The 13,348-nt window shown below is 35.8% G+C and overlaps 1 protein-coding gene across 7 annotated transcripts in view; it reads right to left on the bottom strand.

Moving 5' to 3' along the window:
- The window catches only part of RGS7 (regulator of G protein signaling 7), a 590,220-nt gene that overhangs the window by 83,259 nt on the left and 493,613 nt on the right, over positions 1-13,348 (bottom strand). For all 7 annotated transcript variants that reach the window (XM_061185423.1, XM_061185427.1, XM_061185426.1 and 4 more), the window contains 3 exons: positions 11,923-11,987; positions 10,988-11,064; positions 10,800-10,881 (listed from right to left, as the gene is read on the bottom strand). In XM_061185423.1, the coding sequence (XP_061041406.1) occupies positions 10,800-10,881; positions 10,988-11,064; positions 11,923-11,987 (224 nt within the window). The remainder of the gene's footprint in view (positions 1-10,799; positions 10,882-10,987; positions 11,065-11,922; positions 11,988-13,348) is intronic.

Genomic DNA, 13,348 nt, shown 5'->3' with positions numbered 1-13,348 from the left:
TCTGTTTTCAATTTCATTAATTTCTGCTCTAATTCTTATTTCTTTTCTTCTGCTTAATTGGATTTAATTTGCCCTTGTTTATCTAGTTTTCTAACGTAAAAGTTTAGATTATTGATTTTAGATTTTTGTAACATATGCATCAATGCATATATGTATAAATTTCCAAGCACAGCTTTCACTGCATCCACAAATTTGGATAACATGTATTTTTATTTAGTTTGAAATATTTTAAAATTATTCTTAAAACATCTTTTTGACCCATACGTTATTTAGAAGTGTGTTGCTTAACTCTAAGTATTTTGTGGTTTTCCATCTATGTTTCTGTTATTGATATCTAGTTTAATTCCACTGTGGTCTGGGAATACTTCATATAATTTCTATTAAAAATCTTTTAAATTTAGTAAGGTGTGTTTTGTGGCCCAGAATGTGGTCTCTCTTAGTGTGTTCCATGGGAATTTGAGGAGAAGGTGTATTCCACTGTTATTGGATGAAGTATTTTATGATACCAATTAAATCCAGTTGATTGATGGTGCTCTTCAGTTCAATTATGTCCTTACTGATTTTCTGCCTGCTAGATTGGTCAACTGCTGACAGAGGTGTGTTGAAGACTACAACTATAATGGTGTATTCATCTATGTCTCCTTGCAGTTCTTATCAGTTTTTGTCTCATATTTTGATGCTCTGTTGTGCACATACATTAAGTCATAATTTGACACATTATGTCTTCATGAATAATTGATTTCTTTATCATTACATAATGCTCCACATTATGTAATGCTCCACATCTCTGATAATTTTCCTTGCTCTGGAGCTGGCTTCATCTGAAATTAATATAGCTACTCCACCTATCTTTTGACTAGTGTTAGCATCCCTTTACTTTCTCCATTGCTTTACTTTACTTTTAGTCTGTACCTCTGTCTTTATATTTAAGGTGAGTTTCTTAATATATAATTAGGTCTTTTTTATTCACTCTGACAATCTCTGCCTTTTAATTGGTATATTTAGGCCACTGCTGTTTAAAGTGATAGTTTTTATAGCTGGATTAATATCTACCATATTTTTTATTGTTTTCTATTGATATTTGTCACCATTACTCAGTTTCTTTTTCTTTTCTTTATTTTTCTGCCCTCTATGTTTTCAATTGAGAATTTTTACAATTCCATTTTTTTTCCTCCTCTCTTAACATATCAATTGTACTTCATTTTAAACTTTTCTTAGTGGTTGCCCTTGGGTTTGCAATATACATTTACATCTAATCCAACTACTCTTTCAAATCACACAATACTACTCCATTCAAGTACCTTATAATAGATTATTCCCAATTCCTTCTCCCTTCTGTACCTTATAACACTGCTGTCATTCATTCCACTTACCCTTAATCTATAATCACAGAATACACTGCTGCTATTATTATTTGAACTATTTTTAATTAAGAATAAAAAATAGATCTGAGTTTCTGACCTATGTCATTTCTTTCTTTCTGAAGACATTCTTTCCGCATTTCTTGCAAGATAAGTCTCCTGATGACAAATTCCCTTATTTTTTGTTTGTCTGAGAAAGTCTTCATTTCTCCTGCACTTACAGAGGATAATTTTGCTGGATATAGAATTCTAAGGTGTTTTTTTTTTTCTTTCAACACAAAATATTTCACTCTTCTCTCTTGCTTGCATGATTTCTAAAGAGAAGTCTGATGCAGTTGTTAATCTTGCTCCTCTGGCTTCTTTCAAGACTTTCACTTTGTCTTCATTTTCTGCAGTTTGAATGTGATATGCTTAGGTTTAGATTTTTTGATATTTACTCTGGTTGGTATTCTCTGAGCTTCCGGTTCTCAGTTTGGTATTGATTTTTGGAAACTATTGGTCATCACTGCTTCAGATATTTCTTCTCTTCCTTTCTCTTTCTGGTATTCCTATTACATGTATGTTACACCTTTAGTAATTATTTCACAGCTCTTGGATATTCTGTCTTTTTCACTCTTTTTTTCCTCTTTGCACTTGAGTTTTGGAAATTTCTATTGACATTTCTTCAAGCTCACTGATCATCTGCTTGGCCATGTCCAGTCTATTGATGAGCACATCAAAGGCATTCTTCATTTATGTTACAGTATTTTTTTATTCTAACATTTCCTTTTGATTCTTAGAGTTTCTGTGCTTCTGCTTATATTGTACATCTATTCTTTATTCTTTTATGCTGTTCACTTCCTCCATTAGCACATTCATCATACTTACTTGTTTCAAGTCCTTGGTTTGATAATTTCAACATTTCTGCCATATTTGAGTCTGATTCTGATGCTTAATGTGTCTCTGAGCTGTTTTTTTTTTTTTTTTTTCTTTTACTGTATGTGAAATTTTTTATTGAAAGTCAGACATAACATACTGGGTAAAAGAAACTGAGATAAATAGGTGTTTTTTTGTGTGGTTTTATGTATATCTGGATAGGGGTAGGCTGTATTTATTGTTTTCTTTTGCTGTATCAGAGGCTAAACTTTCTTCTGGTTTCCTTGTTTTTGTCTCCCCAGTTGTCTTCAGGTTTCCCTGAGGCTTCTTAAATAAGGCCTGAGATGTGCAGTTCTTTCCTTTGTAATTCCCTGTTGTTATTTAGGCTCTGTTAATGTTGTGGTAAGGTGTAGGGGGAGGGGAAGCATCCTATAGTCCTGTGATTAGGTCTCAATCTTTTAGTGAGCCTGTGCCCCAGGGCTGTGACCTTTACAAATTCCTCTCAGAATTTTTTCCCCTCATTTTGGTAAGACCAGGGTTGAAGTTGGGTATTTCCCTTCCCTCATGTTGGCTAGGCTCTGGTACAACCCTGATCAGTTTCTCTTACAGGCAGGTCTTGTTATGAAGAAGAGAAAATCCTGAGTGTATTTCAAAATAGCTTCTCTTCCCCTTCCCCTGAGAGATGTACCAAGGGATTTTTCTTCAAACTTCATTGTGAGAATCTGGTAGAGCTCCTGGAGGTAAAACTCACAAAAATGTGTGGTGTCCCCTTAAGACTGAGTTCAAGTCTGTCCACTCTGAACTTCCAGCAATTTGTCGATTACAGTTTAGGATTTCTTACCCCAGCATTGGTTCCTCAGAGGTTTCTGCTTTTGGGCTTCTGTTCTGGTAAGTTGTATTTGCCTGTCTGTCTCTCCAGTTTTGGGGACTAACATTATTTTGCCCAGTGACCTCATTCTGAGATGAATCTAAAAAAAATTGTTGATTTTCAGTTTATTCAGCATTTTTTCTTATTGTGAGAATAGGAGTGACAACTTCCAAGTTCTTTATATGCTGGACTGGAAGTCCTGATTCACTTTTTAAAACTATTATTGATTTTTCTTGCTGTATGTCTAAACATTCATTAAATTTTAATTTTAAAACAGATTAGCAAAAGGAAGAAAATCAACAGAATTTCAACATTCATAAATAACTATTGTTGATACTTGTGTATATATCTTTTCAGTCTTTTTTCTACACATGTCTGCCTGTCCCTCTATCTTTCTGTCTATCATCTATCTATCTATATCTATCTATCTATCTATCTATCTATCTACCTATCATCTATCTATCTACCTATCTATCATCTATCTATCTACCTATCTATCCAGCTACCTACCTATCTACTTACTTATGCCTCTCCCAACAAACAAAGAATTAAAATGGGCCTTTGGACCTAAGATGGTAAGATTGTATGCAAATATATGGTTATGATATTACCTTTTAAAAATTCTTTGCAAACTTAATAGGTAAAAATATAAATGTTTTCCATTACATTTTTTACTTCTTTGACATTTTCTCATTGATGTATGAGTTCTATATATAACAAAAGATTACTCTTTTATTATATATAATACCATATGATACACTATCATTCACCTTGTTTTTCTATTTTATTTTTAGGTCTGCATTGCTTTTGAACCTAAATTAAAGAGATTGAGTTGATGGTTTTGTGTGATAAACAAAAGTCTGGAGTAACTTAAGTTGAATCATGAACATAACAAGTTAGTGAAAATAATAAATTGAATATCAAAATTATGGATAAAATAATGGAGTAGTAACACTGTGGAAGTTAATTTAACATCAGTATATAATGAAATCCTCTCCTCTCACATAATAGAATACCAATACAGTAATGAGAATAAACAAACTACAACTACATGCAATAATATGAAAGAATCTCAAAAGAAGATGTTGAATATAAAAAGAGTGATATTAATAATTCCATTTACATAAAGATTAAAAGTAGGCAAATTTATCTATGGTATGAGAAGTTACCATTGACCTAGGGAATAGTGACTGGAACGGTCACTAGTAGGGCTCTGGGATCCTGGTCACTTGGTTGTGTTCATTTCATGAAAATTCATTGTGCACTTATGCTTTGTGTAGTTTTCTGTATGTATGTTATACTTTAAAAAATTATTGTTGAGCAGGACTTCCCTGGTGGTGCAGTGGTTAAGAATCCACCTGCCAATGAAGGGGACACGGGTTTGATCCCTGGTCCGTGAAGATCCCATATGCCGCTGAGTAACTAAGCCCATGTGCCACAACTACTGAAGCCCGTGTGCTGCAACTACTGAAGCCTGCGTGCCTAGAGCCTGTGCTCCGCAACAAGAGAAGCCACTGCAATGAGAAGCCCGTGCACCACAATGAAGAGTAGCCCCCGCTCGCCACAACTAGAGAGAAAAAGCCCGTGCACAGCAACAAAGACCCAAAATAAAATTTAAAAATTAAAAAAAATTATTATTGAGATATAATTGACATATAACATTATATTCATTTCAGGTGTACAATATAATGATTCAATATTTGTATATATTGTAAAATGATCACCACAATAAATCTAGATAACATCCATCACCACACAGTTATACATTTTTTCCTTGTGATGCATATTTTTTAAATCGACTGTCTTAGCAACTTTCCAACATACACTTTGGTATTATTAACCATAGTCAACATGCTGTACATTACATCCCCAGGACTTACTTCTTTTATAACTGGAAGTCTGTACCTTTTCACCCCCTTCACACCATTTCTCCCACCCTCCCAACCCCCTGGCTCTGGCAAATCTGTACAAATTGGTTTGTATGAGTTTGTTTGTTTCTGTATCTATGAGTTAGTTTTTCAGATTCTACATATAAGTGACCTCATATGGTATGTGTCATCCTCTGTCTAACTTATTTCACTTAGCATAATGTCCTCAAGTTCCACCTACATTGTCACAAATGGCAAGATTTCATTCTTTTTATAGCTGAATAATATTCCATTATATATGTGTATATGTATGTACAAATATATACACAAACACATACATACGTACATACATACAGGCACACCTCATTTTATCGCACTTCTCTTTATTGTGCTTTGCAGATATTGCATCATTTTACAAATTGAAGGGATTTGTGGCAACCCAAGTAAGTCTGTCAGCACCATTTTTCCAGTAGCATTTGCTCCCTCTGTGTCTCTGAGTCACAGTTTGGTAATTCTCACAATATTTCAAACTTTTTCATTATTATTATATTTGTTATGGTGATCTGTGATCTTTGATGTTATTACTATGACTTGCTGAAGGTTCTGATGATGGTTAGCATTTTTTAGCAACAAAGTATTTTAAAATTAAGGCATTGTTTTTTAGATGTAATGCTACTGAACACTTAATAGACTACAGTATCATGTAAACACAACTTTTATATACACTGGTAAACCAAAACTTTGTAGGACTTGTTTATTGCGGTGGTTGGGAACTGAACCTACAATATCACTGAGGTATGCCTGTGTCCCACATTTTTTAGATTCACTCATCCATCAATAGACACTTAGGTCACATCTATGTCTTGGCTATTGTAAATAATGCTGCTTTGAACATGAGGGTGAATATATCTTTTGAAGTTCGTGTTTTTATTTACTTTGGATAAATACCCAGAAGTGGAATTCTATTTTTAATTTTTTTTTAAAAAATATTTATTTATTTATTTATTTATTTTTGGCTGTGTTGGGTCTTCGTTTCTGTGTGAGGGCTTTCTCCAGTTCCGGTGAGCGAGGGCCACTCTTCATCGCGGTGCGCGGGCCTCTCACTGTCGCGGCCTCTCCCATTGCGGAGCACAGGCTCCAGACGCGCAGGCTCAGTAGTTGTGGCTCACGGGCCTAGCCGCTCTGCGGCATGTGGGATCTTCCCAGACTAGGGCTCGAACCCATGTCTCCTGCATTGGCAGGCAGATTCTTAACCACTGCGCCACCAGGGAAGCCCGGAATTCTATTTTTAATTAAAAAAAATTTTTTTTTAAATTAATTAATTAATTTATTTATGGCTGTGTTGGGTCTTCATTTCTGTGCGAGGGCTTTCTCTAGTTGTGGCAAGTGGGGGCCACTCTTCATCGCAGTCGCGGGCCTCTCACTATCGCGGCCTCTCTTGTTGCGGAGCACAGGCTCCAGACGCGCAGGCTCAGTAGTTGTGGCTCACGGGCCCAGTTGCTCTACGGTATGTGGGATCTTCCCAGACCAGGGCTCGAACCCGTGTGCCCTGCATTGGCAGGCAGATTCTCAACCACTGTGCCACCAGGGAAGCCCTATTTTTAATTTTTTGAGAAACCTCCATACTGTTTCCATAGTGGTTGTGCCAATTTACATTCCCACCAAGAACTCCCAGTGCACAAGAATTACTTTTGCTTCACATCCTCACCAACACTTGTTATTTCTTCTCTTTTTAGAACAGCCATTCTAACCGGTGTGAGGTGCTATTTCATTGTGATTTGGGTTTGCATTTCTAGTGTGTATGTTATACTTCAATAAAAATTTTAAAAAGACCTGTACCTTGACCAAATACCAGGTCCCCTCCAACCCCCAACAAAAATGTGTCAAGGTGGTGCCTGTCATAGTGTATCTGCAAGAATATTTATAATTGTGGTCTTGTGCTTTATAGTTTGTGGTATAAATAATGTACCCCCACAGTACTGTCTCGAAGTACTGTCTCAGTGCTCCCACCAGGTCACTGTGGATTTCCAAGGTGAGAGGAAAGGTGATTCATTCTATATTGCCAACTCCACCTTGCAGTGCACACATCTGAATGTGCCCAGAATTAAATTGGCCTAAATTCCCTACACTACATGTCTTTAGATCAACTCTCAGTCGGTGTTAACTCGATGGTGGGAATCCTTTCACAATGAATAAGTATAAAAAATCACCATATTGTACAATTTAAATATCTTACAATTTAGTTTGTCAATTACACCTCAATAAAGCTAAAAAAATGTAACAGACAAACAAAATAAAAACAAAGTCTGTGCAAAGGATATAAACTCGCTCCATAGTAGGGCTGTGTGGAACAAGTTTGGTTGCTCTTCACCCCTTGGACCCAGAGCATCAGCACCATTCTATTTTGAAAGGCCAGTCCACTGGACTTCCTTTTTTTGCTCCATGATGATTGTATTTTAAGAATCTCATTGCTCTTTTCTATTATTGGGCCTCAGAATCACTCTGATATAACTCAATAGGTTATAAAAACTTTGAATCTTATGGAACTCCTTAAACTTCTTATGCAAATCTATAACCTCTTCTTCAGACACTTTTAAACTCTAAATTTTAATGTATTTTTGTGTGCGTGCATACACACACACAACACACACACACACACACACACACTTCACCAGACTGCTCCAAACTAATTTATTCAAAGTAAAAAAAAAGATTTACAGGAAATGTATATAAAATTTCAGACAAACTCTCTGCTCTTCAAAAGACTATGATCTGATAATATTAAAACAAGTACTAGGAAGTTAGTATCAATGGAACCCTTCAGCACTGTGACAAACAGAATTTTTACTTCAATTTAACTAGTTGCTCAAATTCAATTAATATAGACTAAGAATCCATTAGCCCTTGAAGAGGCTTCATAAAAGTATCAAAACACTAAATACACAAGTCAACCCAAATCCCAAATTATCTTTGACATTTGCTACAATTTGGTGTATTTCCCCTACTGTCATCTTGAGTAGTTAGTGTGTGGCAATTCTGTCTGGGGTCCTTGATAACTGAAGAGTCCTTTTCAGTGTTATGACCTTAATTTTTTTTTCTGGAGTAAACATGGACATGCTTGAAGAAGCTAAATTTATTTCATAAAGGTATTAAATGCAATAAAATGAGTATACTGTGTTAAGTGACATCATTTAAAAAAAAACTAAATCACATTGCATATATTTTCTACATCTCTAAGTTCATGTAACATAATATTTTACATTAAATTTAAGTATACTTTAAAGATTCTGAGCTTCCTTTTGAGATTTCCCCTTCCCTACTACACTTCTGGCTAATGGTTTCCAACCTATTTTCATTAAATAAATGGCAGCATCAAGCCAGATCAAATCAAAGCAAACCAAACAAAATGCAATGTAGCACACCACCTTTACTTGAATTAGTAAAAGCTTTATAAGGATTAATTGCTCTCTGCTACATTTTTTGGAAAGGTTTAACAGTAGGATTATGCAAGAAGAAATAAAATGAAAAAAATTCAACAAATAGTACTGATAGGATAACTTCATTTCTGTTTTTTGAAAACAAAGATACTTTATATAGTAATAAAGCTAAAGCAGTCCAGGAAAATATAAATTGTGTTATGAATCTATGAAATCTGAGTAGAGATTTTTATTCTAATGAGAATATTAATTTCTATGCTTTAAAAACTTTTAGTAGTGTGTTCATATTTTTGTAATAAGACTTTTTCAAAACCAAAATAAAAATAAGGACACTTTTTGGAGGTATGGTTATCTTAGAAAGCTCTTCTTATCATTGTTTAGTTAACACTACAGCCAATGAATAGAGATATAGCTTACGCATTTTGCTGCAGAAATAGCCATTATAAGCTCTTATAGGAGCGTCTTGCTGCTAATGTCCCTGCCAGCATCATCTCTGAATTAACTCTCACTAAGGACCCAGAACTCTAAAAACCAGATACGAGACAGGACCTGTGTGTCTGACATGGCCTCCAGACAAGTGTCATCACTTCACATGCACCTGGGATCACTGCAAAAATTTTTTTTTCTTTTTAAATGGGATACAGAGTTGTAATGTAAAAAATAAATAGATGAAGGTAGGGTTGGATTAGGTGCATTCCATTCTCAGAGGCATACAGATAACCAAAAGCTCTATTTTTTTCCCTCTAGAAAATAAACAATAACCAAGTATTGCATAACATGTTCATTTTAAGTGATATAAAGCCCCTATAAGCATCCACAAATTGAATAAGGGACATGGAACTAATGGCTTCAGGGTGGTTTCTGCCTCCAGGTGCTCCTTGGGATGACTTTCTAATTGAAAGCCTAATGCGGGGTACAGCAGGGGACCCCTTGGAGAGCACCCATATGTGCTCCTTGCTCTGTGGAGACACAGAGGACTGGAGCCTGACTTACACTGGTAAGAGCAAAAAACAACTGTGAACAGGTTCTGCTTCCAACAGGGCACAAAGAAGGCAAGGGACTGGCTGAGTAATTCTTGGGGGATGGAGCAGGGGAGTGTGTTGAGGTGAGATCAATCGACATGCTGGGAGAACATGAGTTTTTGCTGTAGAATAGATGTGGGCAGTGTAGGGGAGCCGGCATGGAGTGAGTCCTCTTGGGTTGCCAGGAGGATATAGGCCATCAAAGTTAAACTAGGCTAGAGATGGGCCACCAGATGTCCAGGGGCATAAAGTGGAGAAACATGTGAACATAATGTACTAACCAGTTTCTAGAGATGGCTTAAAACAAACAAGCAAGGAAAAATACTACTTCATATCCTTGCAATACTTATGCATGTGGCCTCACAATTCTTTACACCATGAGCAATAAAACTCAAGCTGAATTTTGAGTAGGAAAGACAGTTAAATCTCAATTCTAATTTTTTTTGAATTCAAAAGAAAACAATTCCATATGAAATTTAACAACTGCATTACTATCTAAAATTTAAATATATATCAATATATATCTGTAACTATATGTATATAGGTATAGATACAGATACATATACAAACCTTTGGAAAATAGACCTATTTTGGTCTGTTTCTAAAGGTAGTTGAGAGGAAAATTTTAAGATATTCTCAAAGAATCTTGATTTGTCTCATGCTGTGATCCTGTTATTTAATAATAGTATGTAAATATTATTCTCTAGGTCTGTGTTTAAAGAAATATATAGAAAACAAAGACCTAGCATCAAAATATGCTACATGAGAGTAGACATGCTTTCTTATGAATGCTCATAACCATTGTTTAATTCCTTACACAAAGTTTTCTGGTATTAATCAAGGACATTTGTTATTTGTTACTCTGACTCACATGGTTTAACATTACTATATAAGAAAACCAGCTAAGTTATTGTATGTAGATTCAATGACCAGTTACATCATTAGAAGTATGAGCTGATCTGAAACTGAGCCATCTAAAATGTTTCCATGAAAGTTGACATTCAAAGCAGGTTATTAGTAAATTTTAAAAAAGAAAAATTAGTGGAGGAACAACATTTTGACTAATACTTTTACTATCAATCCAGAAAAATGTAGATCATAAGCCATGCAAAACTGTTTGTTGCAGTCTTCTTTCTTTCAAGTGTATGAAAGTATCAAGCACCTCAAAAGCAAAGAATGAGCAAGCAAGTAATGTCACATTAGAAAAATGCATAGTTTAAAAAAATATACTATTGAACTCTAGTCATCTCACACAAAAGTGGCAATCTTTTCTTAAATAATTCACCAAGACTTTGGGACAAGTGATAGAGTTACTGCATTTCGCATTCTTTCTTTACTTTCCAAAGGCTGAGATTATGAATTCAGACAACGTTGGTGCGCTTGCTTACCACGGGTCTGTGTACGTCCCAGAATGCTCTCTCCTGACTATCAAGGATCTTTCTTTCAATCTTGTCTCTCTTCTTGTCCACTCTGTTAATATCATAACAATGAATAATAAGTAGTGTTAATTGTAGTGCCTCTCTGGACAAAAGGCCACAACTTGGACAAATCTTCCAAAAGACTCACAAGGACTCACTTTGCTTGTGCTTCTGCTTGCATAAAAATGAACTCCCATTTCCGAGCAAATGCCCTCTGCAGCCTGGCCAAGCTCTCCTGAAAAATATACCACGGTGAAGACATTCTGGTGCTCAGCTTTACTACTCCCTTCTAGTTTATCTACCATATGTACTTACCAAAAAAACAAATCAGAATTTCTAAAGGAGTAAGTGTACTTGGAATGATAAGTCATGCTCACTGAATGCAGCTAATACTCATATTAACAGTCAAAGAGGACACAGGAGAACCTATTACGAATATTAATATTGGAGAATATAACTAAAAATCAAAAATACTAAACTTACCTTATATAAAAAAGTGCTCAAGACTAATCCATTGGATTTTCCTGTGCTCATTTTACTGAGGAACAGGAAAGCAATACTCTCTACTACTGATTCAATCAGTCTACCCAGTTCCTGAGAAAAATGTAAACCCTCAGCCCCCTACTACCCACTTGTAGACAGTGCTTCAAGTTTAGTAAATCAGAACATAGCAACCATATGAATGAATTACATGAGATTAATTTACTCTGCTGATGGTGACCAACATAAAGGTTTTGCAAAAACCATTTTCCCAGTGTAAATGTTCTATAATTCTCTAAGTTTGGATATCTTCATTATATGTAGTATATATACATATATATATAAGTTTTTACATTTAAGTCAATTTTAGCAAATAAGATATGCTTCCTCCTTCTTCTCTGAGTTTGTGTATTTAGAATTTCACCATCCTCAGTGTGAATGATGAGAGGAAGTAAGCAAGTAAGGGATATGTTAAATCATTATGCTGCCCTTCCCTGGAAATCTGATCCCTAAGATCCATGAATGTAGAAAGTTAAGAGTGCCCAGAAATGACCGTAGGCCTTATTCTTGCTCATTTTATACTTTTCTTTGTCAGGAAGTCCTTGGTACTTACAGCTTCATAGTCGGCTAGCTCCAGCCTTGCTTTGTTTTGCATTGTTCTTTTGCAGAGGTAAACCGCTGTAAGGGAAAAAAATCAATCATTTCTCACCTGCTTATTTACATTGAGACACTAAAAATAAAAATAGAGCATTATAAACCAAGACATGTTGGTCTTTGTCATTCTTCCCCAAGTTGTAATTTTCTCTTTTTGTCTTTTTTTGGACAAAATAAATAATCTGTAACATGATTACTGAAATTCAAACATAGTGGTAATATAAAAAGGTGTTATAAGAAAATAGATATGTTTAGAAACTTGGTAACCATTTCCTTTATTTCATTAAATAGTTGTCACAATTTTAGCTTCCTCAAAATATAAGGGGAAAAAATAAAGCCTTTTAAATAAAATATCAAATGAATGTTAAAATCTGGATATACAAATAACACGATTTTTAAAAAAAGAATTGCATGAAGAGGGAATCGCTATTTGCACATTCAATTCTTTCTGTAGTCTACTGTCAACTAAAATAATTTATTAATGTAAACTGAAGGCTCCTTAGCATCTTCTTTGCTGCATTCCACAAGGATCAATCATCAATCAGTCATTTTGTCACTAGGAGAGAGGAGAGTACAACATCTGACTTAACTATAATCCAATAACCTTTTAATTCCGTTTTCCTTGAGGACTCTGTCTTCTCCATTACCAGGCAAAGTCCATCTGGGCAGAAGATTTACAGGATAAATGACAGACAGAAAGAGGACGTTGACAGCAGTATTGCCATCGAGCAGTCAAATTTCTTCAGTGATTTCAGGAATATTAGTGACTCTCATGTTAATATCAAGACATTCAGAAGGGAGGAGACAAGATGTTGAAGTAGAAGGACTGGAGCTCTCTCACAAAATACCAAAATCACAACTATCTCTAGAACAACCACTGACAAAAAAGACTGTAACCTATCAAAGAAGATATTCTACATCCAAAGACAAAGAGGAAGCCACAATGAGAAAGGGGCATTTTCACAATGTAATCAAATCTCATACCCACCAGGTGGGCAACCCACAAACTGGAAAACAATTATATCTCAGAAGTTCTCCCACAGTAGTGAGACTTCTGAGCCAGATGTCAGGCTCCCCAGTCTGAGGGTCTGGCATCGGGAGGAGGAACCACCAGAGAATTGGGCTTTGAAGGCTAGGGGACTTGAGTGCAGGAGCTCCACAGGACTGGGGGAAACAGACATACCACTCTTGAAGGGTGCACACAAGGTTTCATGTGCACTGGCATCCAGGAGAAAGCAGTGACTCCACAGGAGCCTGGGCCAGATCTACCTGCGAGTCTTAGAGGGTCTCCTGGGGAGGCAGGGGTGGGCTGTGGCACATGGTGAGGGCAAGGACACTGGTAGTGGAGGGCCAGGGAATATGTATCAGTGTGAGCTCTCCAGGAG

Source organism: Eubalaena glacialis, chromosome 3 (assembly GCF_028564815.1).
Source record: "Eubalaena glacialis isolate mEubGla1 chromosome 3, mEubGla1.1.hap2.+ XY, whole genome shotgun sequence".
Classification (NCBI taxonomy): Eukaryota; Metazoa; Chordata; class Mammalia; order Artiodactyla; family Balaenidae; genus Eubalaena; species Eubalaena glacialis.
This window is presented reverse-complemented; position numbering and strand designations above follow the sequence as displayed.